General features: G+C 43.4%; 2 protein-coding genes across 5 annotated transcripts; one reads left to right on the top strand and one right to left on the bottom strand.

Annotated features, from left to right (window-relative positions):
• Positions 1-371: 371 nt before the first annotated feature.
• Positions 372-10,918, bottom strand: MFAP3 (microfibril associated protein 3). 2 transcript variants are annotated; one of them, XM_027718547.2, is made up of 3 exons: positions 10,851-10,918; positions 5,766-6,225; positions 372-4,402 (listed from the first exon to the last, which is right to left on the bottom strand). In XM_027718547.2, the coding sequence occupies exons 2-3, from the start codon at positions 6,040-6,042 to the stop codon at positions 3,657-3,659; spliced, it is 1,023 nt and encodes a 340-aa protein (XP_027574348.2). In that variant the 5' UTR covers positions 6,043-6,225; positions 10,851-10,918; the 3' UTR covers positions 372-3,656. The 2 variants fall into 2 exon arrangements, with proteins under 2 accessions (XP_027574348.2, XP_027574349.2); XM_027718548.2 differs by lacking the exon at positions 10,851-10,918 and adding an exon at positions 10,661-10,682.
• Positions 10,899-21,818, top strand: FAM114A2 (family with sequence similarity 114 member A2). Of its 3 annotated transcripts, none has more exons than XM_027718544.2 (14): positions 10,899-10,999; positions 12,155-12,366; positions 12,575-12,671; positions 13,112-13,207; positions 13,491-13,588; positions 14,546-14,680; positions 14,839-14,997; positions 15,627-15,750; positions 16,753-16,832; positions 17,524-17,652; positions 17,872-18,011; positions 18,758-18,830; positions 19,391-19,444; positions 20,181-21,818. In XM_027718544.2, the coding sequence occupies exons 2-14, from the start codon at positions 12,157-12,159 to the stop codon at positions 20,277-20,279; spliced, it is 1,494 nt and encodes a 497-aa protein (XP_027574345.1). In that variant the 5' UTR covers positions 10,899-10,999; positions 12,155-12,156; the 3' UTR covers positions 20,280-21,818. The 3 variants fall into 3 exon arrangements, with proteins under 3 accessions (XP_027574345.1, XP_039241144.1, XP_027574344.1); XM_039385210.1 differs by lacking the exon at positions 10,899-10,999 and adding an exon at positions 11,344-11,960; XM_027718543.2 differs by lacking the exon at positions 10,899-10,999 and having other exon boundaries at positions 11,993-12,366.
• The last annotated feature ends 1,239 nt before the right edge of the window (positions 21,819-23,057 follow it).

Below are 23,057 nucleotides of genomic sequence, written 5' to 3'. Positions count from 1 at the left end.
ACCAAAATGCAGTGGGATGCCCCTTCCCATGTGAAAAAAGTAAGGGCAATACAGGTTTGTAGCTGAAAGTCACTGCACTTCACAGTGTGAAATCAAGAACACACAGACCTTCCTGAAACCATTTCATGTCTGTAAACTGTTCATTTATGCAGCTGGGAACAATTATTACAGATGTTGTTGGGGACTTGAGACATAAAAAAAATGACAGACACAAAGATGTCATAGCAGGAATGGTCCATCAGATGACTGAATATCCCAGCAACCTTTGTCAGGGATGACTAACAAACATTCTGCTGAGCTCCACACAGCTGCTACTTAGCCTTGGAGAGACAGGCACTCCTTACTTGTAAAACAGAAAATTCCACCCAAACAAGGTTTTTCTTTTTAATTTATTTTGAAAATCTACCAGTTCATTTTATGAAAGTATGAAAGCCTACGTAGTTACATTAAACAGTTACATTACAATCCAGGTAATACAAATAATCACTACACAGTTAGTTTTAGGTACTCTTAGATAACAAGTAGATTTGATGTTATTTAAAATAAAAGTAAGTCACAAAGAAGAGAAAAAATAGCCTTGTGATTGTCAAAGACTTTAGTTTAAAGCAAAGAAACCACAGCAGACTTTCCTCATCCTACAAAAAGTTAAGAGAGAAACACTTTCAACGTTAATGTTAGTTAGATTCATCAAAGAAATTTAAGTGCACATATCTACTCTCAGGATAACAAGAATAGTTCACAAGTTCTTTGGAAACCAGCGTCAAATTTCATTCTCTGGCAATCACTTTTACTGTATAACATCACCATCATCCTTGCTTGAGATGCATAAAAATCCTGTAAAATACACCAGAGCTCCAAATCTGCTCTAATTGAATTCAGTGGGAGTAGGATCAGTTCCTACATGCAGTAAGTACTCCTGATATACTGAAATCCTTACAAAACCTCTTTTCCAGGAATGAAATTAATTTAATGAACAAAATACTGTAATAACTGAGGAAAACTCTTTGCTTTGCTATCCAGCAATTGACACTGCAACTGCATTTCTGAGGACCTTTATGCACCTTTATTCCTCTCCAACAGCAACAGGACACACAAAGACACCAGGCAACTGTGCTTAGTAAGAACTTGAAGGTATGTAAAGTACAAAAATCAAAGAACGGATCAAATTAATCTAGAAACTGCTCTCCTGACACCCATCTGACACACCTCCAGTGTCATTCGGCTGCCACTTCTGATGAGACATCTGTCAGTCATAACTGCTTCTTAGGAAGCAGTTAAATGGACCCCAGATTTTGTAGTGGCATCTCTCATCGTGTGTGTGTAGTTTGGGGCTAAATATGCAACGTGCCACTGCTGCGTATCATGCAACAGTTTCACAGAAGCAAGGAGAGCTGCTTATGGGAAATAAGGCAGGTGCAGGTACAATTCTGACGGCCTGTGGCACAAAGGAGACTGAAACAAGTCATTCTCTTGTAGCCTTCACGTCTTTTGAGTAGGACATCCGAGAGGGTGCAAACCCCCAAATCTCCACCCACAAACAAACCTGCAACAAACCTGCAGAACTCGTTGTAGTACAGAAGTCAAGCCAGTGGCATCTTAGCAGGGCTTCTGAGAGAACTAGGTATTTATCCACAGAGTATTTTTTAACACTGATCACCTCGAAGAACTTAAAGAAACCAGACAGGTTACACAAAACTATACAAACTTTTCACCTGGACATAAAGTGCCATCGAACTATGGAAGCAAAAAAGAAGTTACTGTTGAGGGCAGTAGCTACTCTAAGTGTCTACAGAAGGCTTTATTCCCCTGAAGCAGCTAAAGTTTGCTACAATCTGGGAAATGGCACCAAGCTGGTGGGAATGCTACTATAACCAAGGCTACCAATTTCCTTCCTTCCTGACAAACACCACTCTTACCCGACAGGCCGAAGGCAACTAGGGTGCATTTACTGGTGGCTGACTGCAGGACTTTCCCCAGAAGGTAGTTTAAAATGGTAACAGATGCTGTCATTTCCCCCTCTCTGATATGATATGATAACTATAATTCGTTCAGAGCGTGAATAACCATAGATGGCCCCACCCTGCTATTACCACTCTGCCTGCTTGTTTTCTACCTCTACTCTTGTAAATCTAATGTCAAATCCTCTCAAGAATCCTGAGCAGCCGTCCAGAATCACTTGTTCAACTGACATTTCTGTAATAATAAGGAAAGAAAAAAGAGTTGTGGGAAATTAAATGGTGCTCCTGTTGCCAAGTTGTTAAAATTATATGGCAATACGCTTCCAGTAGTTGTAAGAAATTAATTTGTGGAGTGCTTACAAGCTTTACATCTACTAAATCTCAACAGGATAGAAAATGCTATTTAAGTGATGCAACTTACAAATGTTAAGGAGGAAAAAAAAACAGCACCAAAGAGTGAAAGAAGAAACTAGATTCTTGTGTGCACTCTGATTCCTGGAGGCTGGATCTCTACAGCTGAAGAAGCCACGTGGGAGATCCTCGGTGAAGTACTTGTGTGTGTACGTATGTCAGCACCGGCACCTCTCCCTTCCGCCACCCTCTTCAGTGGATAAGGCTGGGCTACACCCTGTAAACTCCACACCTGTAAACACGGGCTGGCAAACAGCTCAGCCAGTCCCTCCACCACCCCCTCTCTCTGCCACTGTCTTCTGACGGTACTAGCCAGAGCAGAGCAAGTGTCACTACTTTTTACCTGCTTTATGATAATGCTCAGAATTTAAAATGCTCAGAAAGAAGTGCCTGAGACACCTGTCTATAGATGAACTTATTTATTAGTTATGCCACTATGTGATTACTGTCATTCATTTCTCACAACAATGTCAAATACAATATAAAACTTTGGATTTTTCTGTAGTGAGTGAAATCAGCAAAGTCAAAAGCCAGGCAGTGCTGGCAGTGCTGTTACTGCTCCATTCTGTGGGACAGAACCAGGGTAAGGCGCTTTGGCATCAGCACCAAGTTTAAGCAACAAGCTTCTAGAGTATGTACAAGTTTCCTGCAGATGCATGGAAAACTGAGACCCCCTCGTTGTTCTCTAAGCTGCTTTGAAACTACAGCAATTTGTTTAATCCAGCAGCAGACCCTGGTACTTTTCCTAAGTACAGTACATTTTGATAGCAACATAGAAGCACGGGACACAAAACAGATTTGTTCAAGCTCACCATGGTTGTGATGGGCTGCACGCACCAAGAGGCAACTCAAAAAGAGCACACAACTTGAATCACCGGGACAACACTGACTCAAAGGAATTTCGGCTCAACTTTGTGAAGAAAGAAAGAATTCACAAAGGAAAAGACCTTATTGCAAGTTGTACTGCTCAGCTTGGCCAGTTCTAACACAGATCAGAAGTATCAGAAGCTACCAAGGAGCCAAGGACAAAGAACTCCTGTTTTGCAGGAACTGTTTTAAGTATAACAAGCCTGCTTTAAAAAGAAAAGCCCCCGCACAACGTTCCAAGTGGCCTCTTCTAACAGACTGAACTCGTTAGATCAACACTGAAAGGAAATACAGATTTCTGGCATCTTGCAATTTGGAAAACTGTTGTGCACGTGGGACTGAGGCAGCTTGTTTGCAGACCCCTTTCTCACAGTATCCTTGGGTCACCCCAGCTTCCTTCACCCCCTTGGATTGCTGGACTCAGCAGGTGCCTTCCTCAGAAGGCGCAAACTGGCAGCTGTCGTGGGAAACAGTGTCGATGCTCTGCACCTCGGACTGCGGGTGGATGGACACCTGCACGGCGATCTCCTGGCCCTGCTCGCTCATGGAACCGTCGTCGGAATCCCCGGCTGGGGAATCGCTGCGCTTCATCTCCGGGTTGATGGGGAATATCGCAGCCTGGGCACCGCAGCCTTGGGACTCCTTGTCCTCCTTGCCGACTTCATCGGGATCGTCGACTCGCACAGCCTCGAAGATCTCCTCCATGAACGCCCTGCAGTTAAGGATCAGAGGTGGGAGGGGAATGCTTCTGGCAAGCTCTTCGATGTACCGAGCAAACTCCATGGTCTTAAACTGAGTGACTTTGGCCAGCTCCAGTGTTTTGGCAGATGTAATGATAGGGATACGCTTGGCTATTTCAAAAGCCTTCTGAAGCTTCTCAGCCCCTTCTGTCCTGAAGAACTCATTGATCGCCTTCTCTGTCTTGCGGAGGTGGCTGCTCATCATGCACAGACGGGTTATGTTCAAAATGAGGGTGATGGCAAAGGCAACGAGGCACACAATCATGTAGTAGATACTCATGTCTCCTGAGGTGAAGATAACCCTCAGAGTGACTGTGTAATACAAGGTCTCCTGATGGTTAATGCCTGCACACGTGTATCGGCCCCGGTCAGCAAAGCTGACCTTTGTGATGTTAAGGGAATTATCAGCAATCCTCCACCGGTCACCTGGAGATTGGAAAGAAATAAACCAAGCTGATGAAACCAAAATCACTGGGTAAACTACACATGTGCTGCTTGCTTCATCAACTGGAGTCAAAGCTTTGCAGTTAAGCAGCCCACTTCTAGCGTAACACTAACAGTACACCAAGGACTGCAATGTCCTTTTCATGCTTGTGATACAGAAAGCCATAAGCCATTTACCAATCCTACTGCTTAATGGTTAATTATACTGCATGCTCCCTACTTTCTTTTTTACTTTCTTCTCTCATCTGCACTCTCTAGTGTGCTTCTGGACTGCCAGCTCTTTCTGACACGGAATCCAATTCTTAACTTGGGCTTCTTTTAAAAGACTGTCCTCCATAAAGTCTAATTTTCCATACATTCAGAATCAAAAGTCAACCGACCCATGAAAAAGATCAGTCTGTAAATGGCTCTGCTGGCAAAAGAACCCAGGACTTTCCTGAGACATGGTTTTCTGCTGAGCATGCAGTGCTGACACACAAAACCCAAGTAAAAAGAAATCAATACGAGAAGCTTTATACAGCATTTGCTGTGCGTTCATAACTTAGGGGGGAAACTGTTTTCATAACTCATTCTTCTAATTACTCTACTTTGAACTATTTTCATAACTTATTCTTCTAATTACTCTACTTTGAACTAATCTCCAGATGGCATTATAACTACAAAAAGGTTACTGAATACTTAAGGCAGAAAGATGGCCTCCAACAAGTCCTATCAATTAGTTTGATGATCTTCATTAATACTAATAGAGAAAAACACATGCATCTCTAAAACACTTTTCTTAAATTAACAACTACAGGGACAGAACTCTAAGAGCCAATAGCTCAAAAAATATAGTCCTCCCTCAGTACAAAAGGGTTAAATAGCATGTATTGCATTGTTGGCCGTTACACGTTGAGTTACTTTCCACTGTCTCACTGGTGGTTAAACCAGAAAATAAATATACTAAGTTACCATGCTTTAAAATATCTTGTAATGAAATTAAAGCACTGGCTGCCAGCTGGAAAAGGTCACAAGTTGTGGACAACTGTGTTTAATTCATGTGTTTGGAAAAATATAATCTAAACCAGAGCAATAATAAACAAAAACATCAGTTAGCGTCTGGTAAAATGCAAACTCATTTCTTCTGTACTGAATGATTCTGTGGGGCACCAAAGCAGGATGGATGGACTGGGACAGAAGAGCTCAGGTATAATTCACAAGTAAAGAGTTTTGTCTTGCTTTCTCCTTATCGCCCAACTGTAAAAATGGGAGGATAGGAAGAAAAAATTATAATAAAGCCCCAGTGGTTTTCAGATACTGTATAAAAGGGGAATACTTCAAGACAGAAAACAGCAGGAAAACTCACCATCTTGCTGTTCAAGCAGGTGTCCCCTGGAGTTATACCAAAGGATATGTTCATACTGGCTGATGTTCAGTTTACATTCAATTAAAATACTGGTCCCCTCTTTGGCTATGATATCATGGTGTGCTGGAGAACTTATTAAAGCTTGAGACACTGCAGGAAGTGATGCATTGAAAGACCCAAAAGCAACTGTCCTGTTAAAAGCTACATTTTCCACTGTCAATCCAACTGAAAAATCAGCACTAACAGTCAAAATTAACAGGCAGTAGCTGAGCTTCATGGAAAGCTAGTGAAAATTCTTTTTTCATTTAATTTGGAGAAACGAGGTCATACGATATTAAGTTGTCTGTATTGCTCTGAGATAGGAGAGGAGGCTCTTGATTTGTTCTGTGATGGAAAAAGGTCTTGAATCCAAATGCACTTTCAAGACCATCAATATTTGAAGTGGAAACTGGAAGTCCGACTGAAAGAAAAAAAAGCAGTAAGTTTATTAATGACAGCAAGGTTACAGCACATTCAAATTTCATTTCCAGTAAACAGATTTCGATTAGCATAATACAAACTGTCAGCTGAGAGGTTCCAAATCAGAGCTTTGCTCAGAACATAGTAATGAAACGAGGGTAAGAAGGAATTAGCCCAACCTCCAGTCCACTAGATGTTCATCTTCCCAACCAAATAAATAATCTCAGGAACAATAATCATTAAGGGGAAAGAGGTTTTAAAAAAAGAACAAATTGTTCAGACTGCTTGAAATGCATAATTATCTTTAGAAGTGCTTTCTTAATAGAGGAAGAAAAGTGAGAAAGAGGATGTAATTTCTGCCTCCCTCCCCACCAATATCAAAGTGCTTTTAAGCCCTGGTTTTCTAAATCCAGTCTTTCATTTACAATCCAGAAAAAAGCCAGAGCACACACACACATCTGATTTTTAGCATTTATACATCTACTTACTTGATTTTAGAGGCACAATCAGTGTTAGATGTCTAAATACTACATAATATGCTTATAATTTCTTAGGAAAACTCTTGGCAGCTATAACACTACAGAGAGGAAGTCTCTTTCTGCCCGTCAGGATACTGATGTCTCAATATACTTCCTTTTTTGCAATCTCTCTTGCTCCTGCTGCATTTTCTAAGTCTGCTTCTTTTTATTCTTGTTTGTTTTACAATGAGCTCCTGTTGAAAATCTTTTACTTTATGATGCTATATCTCAGCAGTCTTCCTCATCTTCTCTACCCAAACTTCATAGCAAATTGAAAAATTGTTTTGTCTAGGGACAGATTATCTTCAAATTAATGCGCACATAAGATATTTTAAGACATTAGGATACAGCCTTTAATTTTATGTCTTTTGCACACAAGGATTTTCCTCTCTTACAAGACAGAATAAAACCAACTTGTAACAAAATGAGATGACACTGATAAAAGAAAATCTGTAATCAATTTTTCTGGCAGCTTGATTCAAGAAAACTTCGAATTCAATATGTGTTCCCTGAAGCTATAATTCCATCTAGACTGCTCCAGAGCCCTAAAAAAATTATGAAGTACAGAAGCCACAAGCCCAAATGTTATCCTAAAGAATATCTCACTTCATACCATTGACTGTGTGACTTCAAATTTATCAGCCTTTCTTCTACCAATAACAGATGCTGTAGAACTGAATTTCATAAATATCACAACAGAAAGGAACACATTTTCTTAATAAATAATGCAGACACTTCTCATCCTTCCAGAATCACTAGTTATCACTACCTAAACCACTTATAAAAAATAATGAAATATACATAAAGCCAGGTGATTTGTACTAATTGTCTTTTATCAGAGAAAATCCAGGCATATTCAAGAAGGGGAAATTCTGCTGATAAGATGCTATCCAGAGTAGGAATTTTTTTCAGTTAATTTGTCGAAGGTCAAACCAGATTCCAGACTTGACATCTGATGAGAAATGTGTTATCTGACCCATTTCCAATTCTGTTGCAGCTATTGCCAAAACCAGTTTAACAAAGAAGGCAAAGAAGACAGCTGTGTCCAACTCTCCTTCAAGCTTGACTAACCAACTCACCCACTGAATCCCACAAGAGAAACTGGAAAACAGGCTCCCTACTTGTTTCTCTGTAAACAGAAATCCCTTCATCTGCACTCTTATTTTTTTTTTAATCATTGGTTGCACTCTGTTTTCTATCATGCCTCTTGTCCTTTCATTTAAGATGAGACCAGTGCTGAGAACTCAATTATACCATTGTGCTGAAGAAGCTACTTTCCCACAGCTAAACAGTTAAAAACAGTACCAAGGGCTCTTTCATTCCTATTTTTCACCAACTACACTTTGGGGAAAGTGTTTACTGAGTCCTGCTGCCTCTAGAGAAGAGCATCTCATCCACAGCAATGGCACAGGTCTGAAAAGAACCCAATACTAAGGTTGCTCTTGATCAACAACTATTCTTCTGTTTGAAAGAGGGGTTTTAACCTTTCTTTTAGAGCCTTCAGAAGGCTGCTGACAACCGACCTGCATATTTTGGTAACCTTGTGCAGATTGCTTACAGGCAGGCTGTGGTCTGTGAGTGGTTTGTGGACCACTGACATTTGAATTGCTGGAGCTGCTGTTTGAGAGTCTGTCACAGCTTGTGGTGGCAAGTGAGACGCTGCAGTCACAGATCTTGAGCTGACATCATCCCATGACCCAGCTGCCTTCAGCTAAAAATGCCACTGCACTTAATGGCTTCTGCATGCATCAGACCTGACTTCACAGCACCCGATGCAGTTACAACTTTGCAGTAAAGACAAACCCTCCTCTTCAATCTCGAATCATAGGCACACAATAACTCACAGTCTTCTAAAATAATAACCTCCCAACTGATATTTTAGATTTATTAGAGAATAATTCCAGTGCCTCCTGTACTTTGCCTGTGCTATTGAAATTTTAAATTATTAAATTTAAATTGTTAGATTTCCAAGTGTCTGTGACGCTCCTCCTAAAACGACATTAGGAATCTCACTCAATTATTTAACACAAGAAATACTCAGCAACATTTCCCCTCATAAGAATAATTATCTTCAGTAATTGCATATGCTCTCCACTATACTTGCACTGAGCCTGCATAATGTATAAACCATTGGTGATGGGTCATTTAATTTTACTATTAAATTCTTCGAGGTCTGATTTATTAGAAATTGTTTGTCTTTTGGAAAAGCCATTATTGCTAAGCAGACAATGATCTCTCACTGCTGAGTGCTGGGAACAATAAAATGACTTGCAAAATCCATATTCTTCAACCACTGCACTTATGCAAAACAGCTGCTGGAGCTGATAAAGGACCCAAAAAGGATAAAGTGTGATCAGTGCCAACATCAAAATTCCTCAAGAAAGTGTTAAGCTCAAGCAAGATGAAATGTGGAGAATAGAAACTGGCTATTTTACAACTGAACCCGAAGCTGAGCTCAACATATTTAACCTTTATTAAACCATAAGTTGTGACAACAAATAGCAGTGGAAAGATAAAAATCTGTGATGCATGAGCTTGTATGAGTCATCCTTGGCTCTTACCCTGAAGAAGGGTATTAGTGTTTAACTTGGAGCACTCTAAGTAGTCCCACTGAGGTCAGTGGAAGTACTGGTAGTACTTAAAATTACACACATTTATATGGCACTGCAAAATTGGGGCCCAAGAGGTTGCGAGTTATATGGCTTTACATTCACTCCTTATAACATCATTCCATACCTGGAGTAACGTGGAGCAATAAACTGAGACACACCTGACAGAGTACAGGCTGCTCTGACTGACCGACACTTCTGGCACACGATGTGGAAACGAGTTTTGGCACTCACAGCAAGCTAATTGGTAGTAGTGCACGTAGATGGATCCAAATGGATCGCTCCAGCACGGAGCACACCTTTCTGCTTGCAGCGTGATGTCTTGCAGAAATACCATTTGCAAGGCCCCTCTGACCCTCTGTCAAACCAGGGAGATGCATTTGGCAGAGCCCTGCACATAATAACTCCTGGGAAGTTTATGAAAATAGACAGCACGGTCTTGACAAAAGCCATTCCGGGTGCTCCCAGTGCAGGAGAGAGCACAGGGAGGGGTCACCCTCTGCTGGCGCCAGCCAAGGCTCTGCAGGGGAAAAGCAGCACCCACAGCCCAAAATCCAACCTAAGGAGCGAATCCACACGAGACCAGGGCCAGCCTAGCACTTGATGGGATGTGGTGTTTCCCTGTGTGCCTCTTGGCTGCCTGACCCCTGTCACGGGGGTGACTCGCCGTGGACGTGGCACTGGCTGTGCACCCAAATAGGTGTTTTTTTTTGCTCTGTCAACTAAAAACGATCGGGCACCAAATCCTACTGAACAGAAACCCCGCCCCCGCAGCCCAGCCCTGCATGCTCCAAGTTCGCTTGTGGAAAATCCCTGCCCCTGCTGGGCCGCTGGAGGCAGCGGGACACCCACCCAGACTGCGGCCGTGGGCACCGGGACACACCGGCGTGACGTCACAGTGACATCACAGACTGACGTCACCGGGGCACGACGTCACGCCAGAAACACGGAATATCCTGAGCTGGAAGGGACCCTCAAGGACCATCGAGCCCGTCCCTTAGCCCTGCACGGGACACCCCAACAACACCCTGTGCCTGAGCGTGTTGTCCGAACGCTCCCTGAGCTCTGCCAGATGGCAGAGCGGCCGTGACCACTGCCCTGGGCAGCCAGTTCGGTGCCCGACCACCCCCTGGGGGAAGAACCTCTTTCCAGTATCCGCCTGAACCTCCCCTGACACAACTTCAGCCCATTCCCTCGGGTCTTGTCAGGGCTCACACAGCAGAGATCGGTGCTGCCCCTCCTCGTCCCCTCACAAGGAAGTTGTAACTGCCATGAGGTCTCCCCTCAGCCTCCTCCAGGCTGAACTCACCAAGTGCCCTCAGCCGCTCCTCCTGTGCCTTCTCTCAAGGCCCTTCACCACCTTCGTTACTCTCCAAACCCGCCCCTATTCCCACCCCGCCGCTCCATTTCCACGCCAAAACAGCGCGTCGGGACCCGGGCTCGCCACCTCCCCGCCCCCGCCACGGCCCGGGGAGCCCCGGCGGCCCCGCCGCTCTCACCGGGACGAGGTGCCGGGCCCGGCCCGTCCCGCAGCTCCGCCGGCCCCGCCACCGGACGCGCTTCCCCCGCGCCGGAGCCGCTTCCGGGGCAGCGCCGGGGCCGCTCCGCGCCGGCCTCGCTGGTCACGGTCCGCCCGGAGCCGCCGAGGGTGAGGGGGCGGCACGGGGCGATCGAGGGGCTCTCCGTGCGCCTCCACGGGGCGGGGGCGTTCGCGGGCCCCCTGTGGGGCCGGCGGTACCATGGGGGGCTGGAGGCATCTGGGGCAAGAATTCCACGGGGGGACTTGGGGGAACCTGGGTGGGTCAGGGTGACACGTGGGTCAGCCCCGTATGGGGGTCATGGGGCTTTGGGGGTGTCCCGGGGAAGCGGAGGCACAGGGAGACCCCCAGAGATGAGACTGGGGGCGCAGGGGCTTCCCCGGGTGGGGTGACCCTGGTGCCGTGGAACCCGGGCCCCGGGGGTCGCAGCGGGGCCCCGGTGACCGCTGTGGAGGGTCCTGGACAGGTGTGGGGGGTCCCCAGCCCGCACCCGGAGCCGCCCTTCCCGCAGGGCTGTCCCTGCCCTTCGCTTGAAGCCATCGCGCCCCCCGTGTGCCCGGACTGATTCGGGGGGTGACAGCCGGTGTGGTACCGGGGGGCTCGGCCGGGCCCTGCCTGCGGGTCTCCTCCTCCGGAGCTGGTGAGGTGCTGCCGGAGAAGCCCGGAGGAGGGACGGGTCGGCCCGGGAGCAGCGTGGCAGCCCCGCTATCGTGGGCTGCCCATCTCCGATGTGCGATGTCAGGGTGGCACCTGGAGCGCATTTCAGGTTCTGGGGGCGTTAATGCCCTGGCAAAACTCAGACCCAAATACAGAAGTGACCCAGTCACTGCCTCCCTACCTGCTCAGCTCTCTGACAGCTGTCCCCATTTATATCCTACACTCCTCAAAGCAGCCGTCCCAAGCAGTTTGTTTTCGCTTTTATTTTGGTGGAGCAAGTCATGGATTTACATTATCTGAGGACCTTTTGTACCTTCATTTGTTTTTCAGAATTAGCAACCTGTTTTTTTTCCTGCAGAGAGGGCGTGTCAGTCAGATAAAACCACGTGTTCCTGTGGGACTTTAAACTTCCAAGTATGACATTTCTTATAGCCAGATGTAATTTGGTGTACACACTTGCCTAAAAACATAATCTGTGCAAGTGGGTATGTGTAGCAACATTGTGATGTTTAATTATTTAAAACACAAATTCTATGCTGTTGAACTAGTGTCAAAGTGTACAAGGGAGTAATTTTTTAATCTGCTTTGCTTCCTGTGGATGTTCTTAGTCATGTCTGAGAAAGGCAGTGGTGAAAATCTGAAAGAAGAAACCCCTCATGAGGAAGAAAATGAACAGAAAGCAGAGGAACTTGGCTGCTCTGAGAGCAATGAAGAGAGAGAGAAAGAGCTTGAGCCTGTGCCTGTGACTCGGAAAAGACCTGAGCCCAAGCCTCCAAGCCAGCCTGATGCCACAGAAAAGCCCACAGCTGAAACCACCAAGGTATGTTCCTGTGCTTGCTCAGAATAATGTGACTTCATGTCCTTGAGCACGGGAGAATTCTGAGCATAAGCCCCACTCCTCTCTGCAAATTCATATTTGCTGTTTCTCTGAAAAGAAAAAGCTGCACAAAAGTCACACGTCATAGACTGCTTTTGCTCCTCTCCTCACCATGATACCTGCATCACTCTTCTGTTTTTCTTCATTAAAGGTCTCAGATTCTCCTGCAGTTCAGACAGGGTGGGGCTACTGGGGAAGTTGGGGGAAATCTCTCCTGTCAACTGCATCTGCTACTGTAGCTACTGTAGGTAAGGCTCTTGCTGGTGTTTGATAAATATTTTAATCATGTTTTGTGTCTCAAGCTAGTGCTTTAGAGCTTGTTTCCAGAGAAGGGGATTTCAGTTATAGCAGCCATTATTGGAAAAATGTCAAGAGAATTGTTCGAGTAATGGGGAAGGCTTGTACCAAAAGGTACAGTGAGATTAAGGAGATATTCACAGCCAAATTACTTTCAAGTTTTTAAGGCGTTTGTGTAATTTTCACCTGGTATTTTAAACTGGTATTCAGCCAGTATTTACAACCTGATTTAAAAGCTAAGATAAAACCTTGGTTCATTACATTGGTAGGCAAGCTGGATAGGAGGTGGTTTTAGTGCTGAGTAAACTGTTTTGAACAGGAGGAATCCAGAATAATAAAAAAGAATATGCAGCTCTAATCCTGTTTCTGTTCTGAATTCTGTCTTCTCTAGGTCAGGGTATTTCAAATGTCATAGAAAAAGCAGAAACAACCCTTGGGATCCCCAGTCCTAGTGAAATCTCTTCAGAGTCTGGAAATACTACAAGAGGTCAGTTTTTACTGCATAAGAACAACTCTGAAATATTTTTCATAACAGAATCAGCCCCCAAATAACACCACCTTACTTTGCACCTTGCATATTGAGATCAATAATAAGTTAAAATAATAATTTATTGCTTAGTTGTGTTACCTCTGAAAAGTAGTTAGGAAAATAATCCTAATTGTAGACCTGCTCCTGGCTGACAGTTTGTGTCTGTTGATTTTCCCCACTCTACAGCTGACAGGATCTTTTTTTGGAAGTGAGGAAGCTAATTTTCTGCCTTCTAATGCAGGAAGTGAGAATCCTGGTGCAGCTGATGATGGCAGCTCCTTTCCTATTGCTGGGGCTCTTGAAGTTTTATCAACCATCTCTACTGCTGTCCAAAGCACAGTAAGTGAGTTGGGAATGTGGGAGGAAATGGGTTTAAGAGAGCTTTGGGGTTTTGACCTTTCATCTGAACTATTGTGAGAGGAAACTAATTTTGACATTTGTGGGATGAATGGTGAGAAAGTGTTCCAACCTTCAGACAACCTTTATCCTGCACGTTGCTTCTAATTGACACCTAATGTGTAAGACATGTTGAATTTTGATAGTTCTGTATTAAATGTTGATACATAACAACAAAAGCTAATGGTGGACTGTGCAGAGATGCATTTCCATGCGTTTCACCTCTGCACCTCTGGACTCTGTCATCTCTGCTCCCTTTAGAGTATTCAGGTAAATGCAGGGTCAGACTCGTTCCTGGAATAGTTCCACTGATTTCCAGAGAACTGTCTACAGATGAAATCCATTCTCCTCTTCAAAAACCTTTGTGAAACTAGCCCAATTTGCTTGGAAATCAGCTTGCTCCTGTGACCATGAGAAATGCACTTCAAAGGAAGCCATTACCCTTAGAAACTGCTTTTGTGATCTGCTGTCTTGTCAATTTGCCCGTGAATCTGAAAGAGCTGCAGATGGAAAGCTTGTTTCTTCTTTTAAGGCTTGAACAAAAGTTAGCAACCAAAATCCACAGGTCTAGTGTTTTCTCACTGGAAGGATGAGAACTAAATAATTTAATGTGCCAAGAACCAGCTTATTCACAAACTAAAAATGTATTTCCCACCAGATTGCTGCAGCTGTCTGGGTGCTGTAATAAACTGTTGGATGATAATATGTTGTGGCTCTTTCTATGTCCTTCTGCTCTCTTTGTGATTATTAGGGTTGAATTTTAGGGTGACAAGGACCCTCTTGGCTTTCATGTGAGTGTCCGGCATCGCATCGTTGATATAAATCCCCCAGTTAAATTTCTTCCCCTGTGTAGTCTTCTGCAAGTTTTACGTGCTGTCTTTATCCAAATCTGATTCCTAGGGAAAAACTGTTATTAGTGGAGGTCTGGATGCCTTGGAATTCATTGGAAAAAAGACAATGGATGTAATAGCTGAGGGAGACCCTGGATTCAAAAAAACAAAGGGCCTAATAAACAGAACCTCTACGTTATCTCAGGTATGGCAGTTCCCCATCAGTTGGTTTCTCTCATTTCTTCTCCCTTCTTTTGCGGTCCTGTCATTAAGCAACCGTATCAACTACTGAACTAAAAGCCTTTTCCTCCTGTATTCTGTATCTTCTGACACTGTCATGAGGCCTCTGCTTTTCTTTGTCAGGTCTTACGAGAGGCAAAGGAGAAAGAAGAGCAGCAGACAGCTACCGAGGTTACCATGGCTACGGAGAAGAAAGCCCATTATGGGTTACTGTTTGATGAGTTTCAGGGTCTTTCGCATCTGGAGGCCTTAGAGATGCTTTCCAGAGAGAGTGAATCAAAGGTAATGGCCTTGAGCATTTTGCTTTCTATTTTGAGCTCAGCTGAGCAGACAAAAAAAAAAAGAAAAAAGGTTAGAAATATATGTATATATATGTAAAATCAAGTGCTCAGAACTTGCTATAAAATGGTGATTACACAGCTTCGCTTGGACCTCTGCATTAGTATCTGATGTTTACCTTGGGAGCAGTTTGTCCTGTCTTCAGCTCCTAATGCAATTCCCTTTACCCAGCCAGCCTCAGGTCCTGCATGTCTTCAATAACTTTTCACAAGTTACTCTCCTCTTACACACTTGTTTGCTGCCTTGGTCTGGAGAAGAGGAGAGTGTTGTAAGCACGGCAGAGATTGTCCTCTCTGTCTTGAGACAAGGAGGAGGGCAGATGAGCATGCAATTTCAGAAGTCATTCACTTTTTTTTTTATGAAAGAAATCTGAGTAACTCCTTAAGAATCTGTTATTACCTATCGGGGCTTCACAAATAGGTCTTTTTCCCTTTCCTCCTTTCTGTAGGAACATACCCTTTTCTCATTACCATCAATCTGTCATGCTTTTACATGCACTGTAAACTAGTGCTGCATTTTCTGTCCTACTGGATGGATTTATGATTCTCTTTGCCTGTGCTGCCCCTAATTAGGTGAAATCGGTTCTAAATGCCCTCTCTGGAGAGGAGTTGGACACACTGAAGGAGGAAATGGAACAACTCAAAGAAGCATTTTCTTTACCTGAATTCTTTGAAGAAGAAGAGGAAGAAAAGAAGGGTAAGAGAGTCCCAGGTTCTGGGAGGAGAGAAGCTGGTTCTCACTGAAATTCTAAGTGCAGAGCCAACCAGCCCTGATCACTAGCAGTGGGCATGATGCCAAAGTTAAGTTATTCTTTAGCTGGATGCTTAATCCTAAAGCCATTTGTGACCAGGGGCATGACAGGTAGCAACACCCTTCATTTCTGGAAAGCTGCTGTGCAGTCATTCTGTACCAAAAGGTACAGTAATTCTGTAGCAGGAACGATTTATTGCCAGAGCAGGATTGGAGCTGTTTGACTCCTGGACAGTTCATACTGACCCTGAGCCAAGAGGCAAATTCAAAGAGATGCTGAGTTTCCTTGACCAGGAGGGAAAGACTGTGAATAGAATTGTCCAACCTGTGGGAAAGCAAAAAGCCTTTTTATTTGTTTTTTAAATGAGAGTTAGCACACAGACCAAAAGACTCAGAGGTGCCTTCACACACAAGAGCTCTGATTCTTGAGGATTACATGGATTTAAATGTAAATTTCTTGCATTGCTTTTACCTAAATGCTCATCAGGGAAGGCTTACACACCTGCACTTGCTATCGTTCAACATTTAATGTATCCTTTATATTTGCACATAATGGATCTCACATCTGCTGTGCCATATATAATAGGAGAACCATAGGCTCTAAGTGATATTTCAGACTCTCCAAGGTGATGTGCAAGTTAGTGTGTTATAAAAGGCTGCCTGTAGAAAACTAAAAAATAAAAAAAAATGGAGTTACCTTAGCTACAAAACCAGAATTGAGAAGGCAAAAGCTAACCTTCAGGCAGTGATGTCTCCACCTTTACAGAACTTACCTTAGAAATTGTATTTGAAAAGACTAGCTTTGATGCATTTTTGCCTGAGGTGATGATTCAAAGAGAAATAAAGGAAACAGTTGACAGACTTGTGCAGAACTAGTTGTGCATTGAAGTTCTGCTTATTCCTGAATCTGTCGTTTGTGTGGATTCTTTAACCTTTCTTGTCCTTTAGGAGATGGGGAGTTCACAAAAGAAGTTACAGAGTTGTTTTCAGAATTGCACATCTCCTCTAAGCCAGACAAACTGATAATGGTGAGTTATTTCCCATCTTTTGAAAGCTGAAGAGATTCCCCACAGGAACTGCTTTGCTTATGAAAATACCAAGTGCGTGAAAACAAGACATGTTTTAGATCCTTTGACAATGGTAGGCAAAGGAGATGGGCCTTTTCCTTTATAGAACAAAGTCCTGGTCTGTCATGTCTTTGGCTCTGAGTCAGTAGACACCAGCGTGTCTTTGCCCTGTCACTGGGCACTTGTGGGTGGTGGCAATGATAACCAGGAGCAGCAGCCTTCAGCCACCACAGTGAAATAACCTGCAGTCATGAGCTGAAGCCCTCCTCTTGGTACAAAGCACCTGGTTTTACCATGTTCAGGAGAGGAAGAATCACCTTTCTTGTCTTCATTTCACTACCCTTCAGATCCACCAAGTGGCAGCAGCATTCTGCAGACATGTTTTTAAAGCACCTCTGATAGTCTGGTCTTGCTGGTAAACTCCAGCACCTGGTGCTAGAGAAATAACTGCCCTCAACTACATCAGCCAACTCTCTACAAAGTCCTGAAGGCACTTTGTAGATCGTTTGGGGGATCATTCGTCCTGGTTCTTCTCACAAGCTCAGGAGTTGTAGATTCTTCTTTCCTGTAGAGAGATCTAATATTCTATGTCTTTCGATGTGCAGGGAGGCTTCATTCTAGTCATTAAATACTGTGGCACATCTTCATACAGGTGAGGACATCTGCTCATGAATGGATAGCACAATTCAACAGTAGTCTTCCTAAAGAAGAAAAAGAGAATGAAGAAAACCAAGAAACAGAACCCAGAGATGATGACCGGGATGCTAAAAAATCAGTAGAGGTAACTGAGTAATGAAGGAAGAGAATATCTGACTGCAGAGTGTTTATCTGGCTGCTGAGTTACAGTTGTGATTCCCAGAGTTTATGGGTTTCTATTTCTGTGCACGTTCTGAGGTCTGAAAGGGCAGTGTAGTGATAGTATGTTGTGTGAATGACTTGTTTTAAATAATAAAAGCTGATAGTTTTTGTATGGTATAGGGAATCTTTTTCCCTCTTGCAGGATATTCATGCATTTGCCATAAGAAGCCTGGCAGAACTGACAGCCTGCTCCATTGAAATGTTTCACAAAACTGCAGCTTTGTTTCTGTATGGTCAGAAACAGGAGGTGACAGCCACAGACAGAGCCAAGTCCCTCTCACAGTGAGTGCACCTCTTAGTAAATGTATAGCATATAATTACCTACTTACTGATTAAACTGTCTAATAACTCTTTGCAAATCCATGTAATGCAGGGCTCTTGAATTCTGCACAGGTGTTCAGATTTGTGAATTTGGCAGATTTGTGATGGGTGGCATCACTGCCTTCCAGCAGAACTCGGCTGTCCCTTTCCAGTTTAAAGACATTTCTTGATAAGAAGCAGGAAACCCTGCTTGAAAGCTTTATGTAGTCAAGAAGAATGTTTGCCCTAAGCTTGTGCTAGTCAGTAGACAGACATTTAAAACATGACAAAACAGTTGTATAAAAGTGATTCTTGATTCTCTCTTTGTTAATCATTTAGTATGCCAGATACATGAGCCTGTACAATTACTGCCCAGGAGATACTTGGCGTGTGTATGAAATATGCATCACTTTCTAATTCAGAAAATGACACTTGCCAGTAAAAAAAAAAAAAAAAAGGCAAGTTAGTACTGTTCCTTCCAGGATGGATGTGTCTGTCCTCTAAATGCTGTTCTTCAGTTCTTCAGCTTTAATTATTTATTTCTCCTCTGTAATTTATTTGGGGAGTTTCTGAATCTTCATACACCGTTTATATGCTCTATGTCAGTTTTGGTTTAATTTTAATTTTATAAGCATAGAAACAAGGCATTTATGTTTTAGAGGAACACTAAAAGAAAGTTCATCCTGAGGACTGTATTTACTTACAGTTTTCCCTCCCTTCTTCCACAGAATGACAATCATGCTGTGTAAAGAACTGTCAGCTTTCTCTAAAGAGTTTACAACATGCTTAACAACGGCAGGGGTAAGAGTTGCACCACAGTTCCTAGGAATGAGAAGTGGTGGGTTGATTACAGCCTTGGGATCTTTGCCATGAAGTGCATTTTGTCTTTGCATGTTTACATGTGCAGTGTTTTTCCTGTGAACTGATTTTCTAGGCTGGTGTTCCCCAGATTGTGTGCTGAGCTTTTGAGTGTCTCCTGCTGCATCCAGGCTGGCACAGAGTGGGGGTGGGAGTCAGGGCTGGCAGTACTAAGGAGACAGAAGCAAATAAGTTTTGTGATCCTGTTGTGGATTTTCCAGAGCACTCAGGTGTTACTGAAGAGTATCATTATCTCTGAATTCTCCACTTGTCCCCAGTGCATTTGAAGATGTGATGTGTGTATTCATACACGATCTGTGTTGGGCACATGCAGGTTACTGTGTCCTTATTTGCATGCTACAGGGCAGCTTAGCTTGTGGCTTAGCTTTGCTCTAGTCAAGGGAGCAGTGGTGATTTTAAACTTACTGAGGATTTAGCTTTATCTTGCTTGAAGAAATGTGATCAAATTTTCAATCAGGATAATATATGTCTGATCTCTGCAGGTCAAAGAGAAAGCAGATGTGCTTAATCCCTTAATCACTGGAGTGTTTTTGGAGGTCAGTTGTGCTAACGTTAAAACTTTAGGCTAATGGTTTAAAAATAGATATGCTGGTTCTTTCCACTTCAGTATCCTTATGCATGCCAAGTTCTCTAACCCAGGATCTAAAATTGTGCTTACCTGTCTAATAACTTGAAAGTTTTAATAAATGTCTTGATTTGCACAGGAGATGAGTTACTCAGTGAAGAGTGAGCCTTATGTGGTGTCAGCTGACAGTTACCATGGATCAGAAGACACATATTGAATTCAGCAGTCTGGAGTTTTAGAATTTAAATGTCCAAAGTCAAACCTTAGACAAGTTCAGAAATTGCCATGCAAGAGTCCCAACACTTCATTGCCATTAAGTTGGTTCTCAATGTTTGCACAGCTCTGCAGTGTGGTAGGAAAGGAGTGTTTCGTGTTGGTGTGTCCTTCCTTCCTGCCACAGTGTGGTTATGCTTCACTTAGAAATAAACTCTATTCATCTGTTACTGAAAACAGTATCCTACATTTGGATTGCACCTGATCTTGTTTGGGAGTTTTTAAGCCAGTTGCTTTTTTTGCCTAATGGCATAAATCCCCTGCAAAACTTAATATTAAATTGGTTTCTGGAATAAAGCCTTTAAAATCCAGCAAGCACTAGGCTTCTGTTTCTTCTGTGCATTAATCAATGCTGTTTGAAATGAGTATGTGGTTAGTAAAGCTGATTGGCAGTGTAATTATTCATGTGTGTATTTTGATTTTTGTTTTCACAGGCTTCAAACAGTGCTTCCTATATCCAAGATGCCTTCCAGCTCTTGCTGCCTGTACTGCAGATCTCTCTTATCGAGGCTAGAACGGAACTATCACAGTAATAAAAATCCTTCTAATTAAGAACTTTTTGACCTTCCCACTTCGTAGTTTCCATGCTGGAGAATGATGTAATGGCTCTTATTAAAGGGAAAAAGATGAACTCTGTTCGCTGCTGCAAGAATGGTGATTAAGTGCAGTCTGGCAGTGACAGCTCTTACAGCACACTGGGAGATGTGATTAGCATAGTCCAGGCTGGTGGACAACGTGACAGACTTAAAGTGCAGATTGCTTCTCTGTTTTCATGGACCGTCTGTATCTTTGCACTGAAACCTCTCTGCTGTATGTGTTAACAAGCTCTTTGTCTTCACAGTCCAGAGAGCTTCTCCAGTGCTGGAGAAAAGAGTAGCAGCTGGCTAGTTAGAGTTAGCTAAAATCATGGTGTGATTTTTAAGTCAGACATAATTAGGTTCCTGATAGCTCTGCGCTGGTGTTAAAGTGAATATTGGTTAGGAGGTGCAAGAAAAGGCAAATATATATGATTATGAACCTTGCAGCTCCTATGCTGGAAAGAATAGAGCAGAGAGGATTCCTAATCAAGCTGTTGTTGCTGAAGAGAAGCCCCGGCTTCCTGAAGATGTCTGTACTGACTCAGGGATGTGGCACAGAGACTCTCACCAGGGTGCTGTTTCTCATTCTCTCACAGACTGCTTGCTTCAGCAAGAGCTGGGAAAATGCTGATCTGGCCCTCAGAATGCAGGTACTTGGCTTTATAGCAATAAATGAGAACTGGCTAAGAGGGTTTGATTTGTGTTTGGGCAATTTAATGAGAGAATTTAGCAGGAGGATTCCCCTTCTTCAGTGCAGCTTGACATGTCAGCCACAAACTGTTCACAAACTCACATACTGCTTTTCTTCTGTTTCTGTATAAAAACACTATAATGCAATGATCCTTCTTGGAAGGTATATTAAAGTAGGGAGAGAGGAAGCAATTTGGTTCTGTTGGTGGGAGTCCTAATTTGTCTCAGAAGCTGCTCCACATACGGTATCTGTTTCTTTGTGCTGTGCAAGTTCCCTGCTTTGTTCCTTTTTCCAATTTCTGTCTTTTGAGCCTACCAATGGGGAGGGAGCAGCCTCTGTTGGATTCACAGGAGCAGAAATGCACAGCTAAAATGGAATTTCAAGAAGTCCATAATAGCTAACCAGAGGTGACTGAGTGTCACACCTGCCTCTGCACTTGCTCATTGGGAACAATGATGCTCAAATCCCCTTTTGAAAATCCTGTGGGTTTTAGCAGGTCTTGCACATCTCTGCTATACTGGAGGCTTAGCATTCCTCTGCTCTATTTGTGCAGTAGAGAAATGGTTTTTATTATTAGAATACCTTTTGGCTGATCCTCTGATTTTATATATATGGAAAAAGCCTTGCCTTAGTCATGGTTAGACCTATCAGATCTCTAAAGAGAGAGGGGGTATTCGCATCTTAAGGAAAACTGGACTTGAAAGGAGTGTGTCTGGGGTAAAAAAATCTGCACTACAATAAACTCTGTATTTTTTTCTTCTTTTGGTTGATAGCATTATTAAATAAAGGATTTGTTTTGACAACTGTTTCAGTTTAAAGCTATCAAGGTAGCAGTGGGCATGAATGAAATGAAAGAACAGTGGGTTTTTTCTCAGCTCTGACTGTTTGTGGGGCAGGGCTGGGTGCAGCTGTGGGGTCAGGACAGCTGGGGCTTTTCTCATGGCAGGGTATTGCCTCCTGGGAAAGAGGGCTCCCACAGATGAACTCCCAGTTCCTGCATCAGTGCAAAATGGCAGCTTTGCTCCTGCCACAAAGCCAAAATTTACAGAAATGTCAGAAGAGAAGAAATAAAGGTAATGGGGTTTTTATGAAGCAGCAGCTGTTTTTCTTGCAGATAAAGTCTACTCACCTGCAGTGCGTTAGTGCAGAGTAGTTTAATAATTAAAGGAAATGAAGTGATTGTTCTTTTAAGATGCAGACAGTAATTCTTTCAGTCATGTACCCACCTGGATTTTGTTATAGCAGCCAATAATCAAGCATGCACCAGCTTCATTTGTGTGCCAGTGCAAAGGCTGCAATAGACAGCCAACAAAAACAGTTCCACAGTTGCTGAAACCTTCCTACCCAAAGGATTCATCAGAATTCAGCATCCAACTGTCTGGAGGTCTTACTGCTTGGCCTTGCCTTGCTCGTGAACCTAATGAGAGCTGACAGTAATTTGAGCACTTCTGGTAGTGTTTGGGGAGGTGAGAGGTGGCTGAGAATAGATAAGAGTCAGCTAAGATGCTGGCAGTGACTTGGAGGAGAAAAAAAAAAAAGCCTCCCACAATTATTTTTTTTCCTTGGGAGAGATTCTGTCATTGCAGCTGTAAAAGCTGCTTCCTGGCAGCTGCTGTGGAAAGGTTGAAAACATAAAAAAGGCTTGGTCTTGCCCATGGGCTTCGAGACGTGCTCCCAGTCCTTGCCCAACCACCTTCCCAGCGACTCATTTTCCATTATTAAAACATGAATGTTCAGTAGCAGCAGAACCTGTGACAGGATGAGCAGTTTGTCCTTGTTTGGAAGAAGCAGCACCTATGTTGCCACTGGTGGCTGTGACCAAGGGGACAACTGTCCCAGGTCACCCACAGCACAAACTACATGGCCTGACTCAGAGGCAGGAAGGGGAGAGCTCTGGCATTTCCTTCTCAGGTGTGTACACTGGATCCTAAATAAACAGTGGTCTGTGATCATGTGATTTAAGCAGAGATTGGTGTTCCGTAGCCAAAGGCTCCTTGGCACAGAAATAGAGGACATAAGTGGCCTGTACGGTGCTAATTCAT

The sequence above is a fragment of the Pipra filicauda genome, unplaced genomic scaffold, assembly GCF_003945595.2.
Source record: "Pipra filicauda isolate LSUMZ 115617 unplaced genomic scaffold, ASM394559v2 scaffold3_size10097308_pilon, whole genome shotgun sequence".
Taxonomy (NCBI): domain Eukaryota; kingdom Metazoa; phylum Chordata; class Aves; order Passeriformes; family Pipridae; genus Pipra; species Pipra filicauda.
The sequence above is the reverse complement of the archived record's forward strand: the minus strand, read 5'-3'. Positions and strand labels throughout refer to the sequence as shown.

Excerpts from the sequence above, each read along its gene's own strand:
- MFAP3 (XM_027718547.2), bottom strand. The coding sequence starts at position 6,042 with ATGAAGCTCAGCTACTGCCTGTTAATTTTGACTGTTAGTGCTGATTTT. Across the intron at positions 4,403-5,765 it reads CCTGCTTGAACAGCAAGATG|GTGACCGGTGGAGGATTGCT; the intron begins GTGAGTTTTCCT and ends TCCAATCTCCAG.
- FAM114A2 (XM_027718543.2), top strand. The coding sequence starts at position 12,145 with ATGTTCTTAGTCATGTCTGAGAAAGGCAGTGGTGAAAATCTGAAAGAA. Across the intron at positions 14,681-14,838 it reads GAACCTCTACGTTATCTCAG|GTCTTACGAGAGGCAAAGGA; the intron begins GTATGGCAGTTC and ends TTTCTTTGTCAG. Across the intron at positions 17,653-17,871 it reads ATGCTAAAAAATCAGTAGAG|GATATTCATGCATTTGCCAT; the intron begins GTAACTGAGTAA and ends TCCCTCTTGCAG.